This window comes from Myotis lucifugus, unplaced genomic scaffold (genome assembly GCF_000147115.1).
Source record: "Myotis lucifugus unplaced genomic scaffold, Myoluc2.0 scaffold_300, whole genome shotgun sequence".
In the NCBI taxonomy this organism is placed as follows: domain Eukaryota; kingdom Metazoa; phylum Chordata; class Mammalia; order Chiroptera; family Vespertilionidae; genus Myotis; species Myotis lucifugus.
The window spans coordinates 411,266-413,431 of record NW_005871348.1 but is presented as its reverse complement, the minus strand read 5'-3'; the positions used below and the strand labels follow the sequence as shown (position 1 = coordinate 413,431).

The 2,166-nt window shown below is 54.3% G+C and overlaps 1 protein-coding gene across 1 annotated transcript in view; it reads left to right on the top strand.

Moving 5' to 3' along the window:
• Positions 1-1,446: 1,446 nt before the first annotated feature.
• The window catches only part of ACSL6 (acyl-CoA synthetase long chain family member 6), a 33,441-nt gene continuing 32,721 nt past the window's right edge, over positions 1,447-2,166 (top strand). Inside the window, exon 1 of the mRNA XM_023763757.1 lies at positions 1,447-1,665. Coding sequence (XP_023619525.1) covers positions 1,471-1,665 — 195 coding nt within the window. The 5' untranslated portion in view covers positions 1,447-1,470. The remainder of the gene's footprint in view (positions 1,666-2,166) is intronic.

Here is a 2,166-nt window from a genome sequence, read left to right as displayed (position 1 = left end):
AATCACTATGCTTTAGTTATGTTCAATTTGTAACAATGAAAATACATCCTGCATATCAGATATTTACATTACGATTCATAACAGTAGTAAAATTATAGTTATGAAGTAGCAAGGAAAATAATTTTATGGTTGGGGGTCACCACAACATGAGGAACTGTATTAAAGGGTCGCAGCATTAGGAAGGTTGAGAACCACTGTTCTAAGTGAAGGAGGAAGGATTTGAACCGAGGAACTTTACTCACTTTCTCTGCAATGACTTTGCACATCACTGACTTCATCTCTGGTGTGGTGATGTTACCATTTAGCACAAATACCATTTATTGGTGTTCAGCAGATCTCTGCTCCCTCGTGAGTCAAGCGATTGCTGTTTGGCTCGTATCCCCTGGCTGCAGAGTGGCTGCTGGGCTTCTTATTGTTTCCCAAGAAGGGAAACCACAGCCATGCTTCCAAAGGTCAAGGGACAATGCAGAGGGTGCCTGTGGATGGTGCATGGCAGCCTGGAGCCACCTCCTCCCTCCCCTCTCCCCCTGCACCCTGCGCCCCCCCCCCCCCCCCCCCCGGCCACAAACCCTGCTAGGCCTCATAGGGCTGGCAGACCTGTAGATGTCATGCAACTGCACCTCTCTGTCACCTCCTTTTTCCTCTGGACATTAGCTGATGGGATCCCAGGGAGGACAGCACAGGTGGGGACAGCTGTGCCTCCTGGTGCTTGCTCTAAGGTAGTACAGAGCCACAGTGCACAGTGGTCAGCAGCCTGGGTTAGCAGAGTAGTGGCTGGGCCCCACCCCAGCTTCTCATGATGCTGGGTGCCAGCATCACCTCTGGCCCTGGTAGGTCTTTGGGCCAGGGCGTGGGCCCGGGGAGACCCCGTTTTGTGTCACCCATAGGACCCTTGGCAGGTAGGTGTCAGGGCTAGTCTGTGGGCTCTGGGCCTTGTCTTCTCTGTCTTCCTCAGGTCAGGGCCTGGGGCTAGGAGCTTTGAGATGGAGTGGAAGGACTCTGTACCCCTTCAATCTGGGCACTATACCAGGTGTACTCACAGCCATCTGCTCTCTCACACCCCAGGAGCAAAGATAAGCAAAACACTGTGACCACACAGCAGAGGCAGAGCACCTGGGCCCCCGGGCTCAGGAAGTATTGACTCCAGAGCTGTTAGCACCCCTGGAAGATATGGAAGCAGCTATCAGCCGTGGCCCAGGGCCTGAGCATATGGTTCTCAGGAAAACTGGCTGGGTGACTGACTATCAGGTGTGACTGCTAAGCCTGTCGCCTTCCAGGCATCCAGCTTCTGAATATGCTGTGTGCACCAGGAGACTGTACACGCCACTAGCCCAGGGCCTGCCCCACAGTGTATTTGGCCAAGATCATTGTGTCACTTGTGATCCAAGACAGGTGGGAGGACACACCCAGGCCTTCTCCCTCACCCGCCTCTTGTTTTCTGCAGAATTCATTCTCTTGCTTCTGGAGAAGATGCAGACACAAGAGATTCTGAGGATGCTGCGGCTGTCCGAGCTGGGCGACTTGGGCCAGTTCTTCCACAGTCTTTCAGCCACCACCCTCATGAGTATGGGCGCGCTGGCCGCCATCCTTGCCTACTGGTTCACTCACCGGCCCAAGGCCTTGCAACCACCGTGCAACCTCCTGATGCAGTCAGAGGAAGTGGAGGTGAGCAGGGTTCCAGCAGTCAGCTGTGGAAAATAGTGGGCAGAGGACAGGCATCTCAAAGGTAGAAGCCAAAATTGTGGCTTATTGGACCTGAGATGGCTCAGAGAATCTTGATTTCCCCTGGTAGCCAGCCAGCAAGCCCCATTGGCCTTGGGCAGGGTCTCCTACTAGATGCTCCTCTGCCTCTCCCAGACTTTCAGCCTTGGGCAGAGCCTTGACCTCGGCTTCTACTTTGCCTCGGCTTCTTGAATGGGGGCCTTGGCTCATTGGTGCCTCAGTAGGAGACCTAAGCAAGTTCTCAGGTGGCTGGCAGGCCGGTTCCCTTCCGACTCTCCCTGTGCCCAGCCCTGGTCTGCTGCTACGACCCTGAGCTGAGCCCACCCCAGCACCCCGCCCTCCCGGGTCACACAAGATGAAGAAGGTGCAGTGGCCCACACTGGACAAGGGTGTTCTAAGCTCAGTCCAGAAGGAGCCAGTGATATTTATTTTTCTATTAAGTTT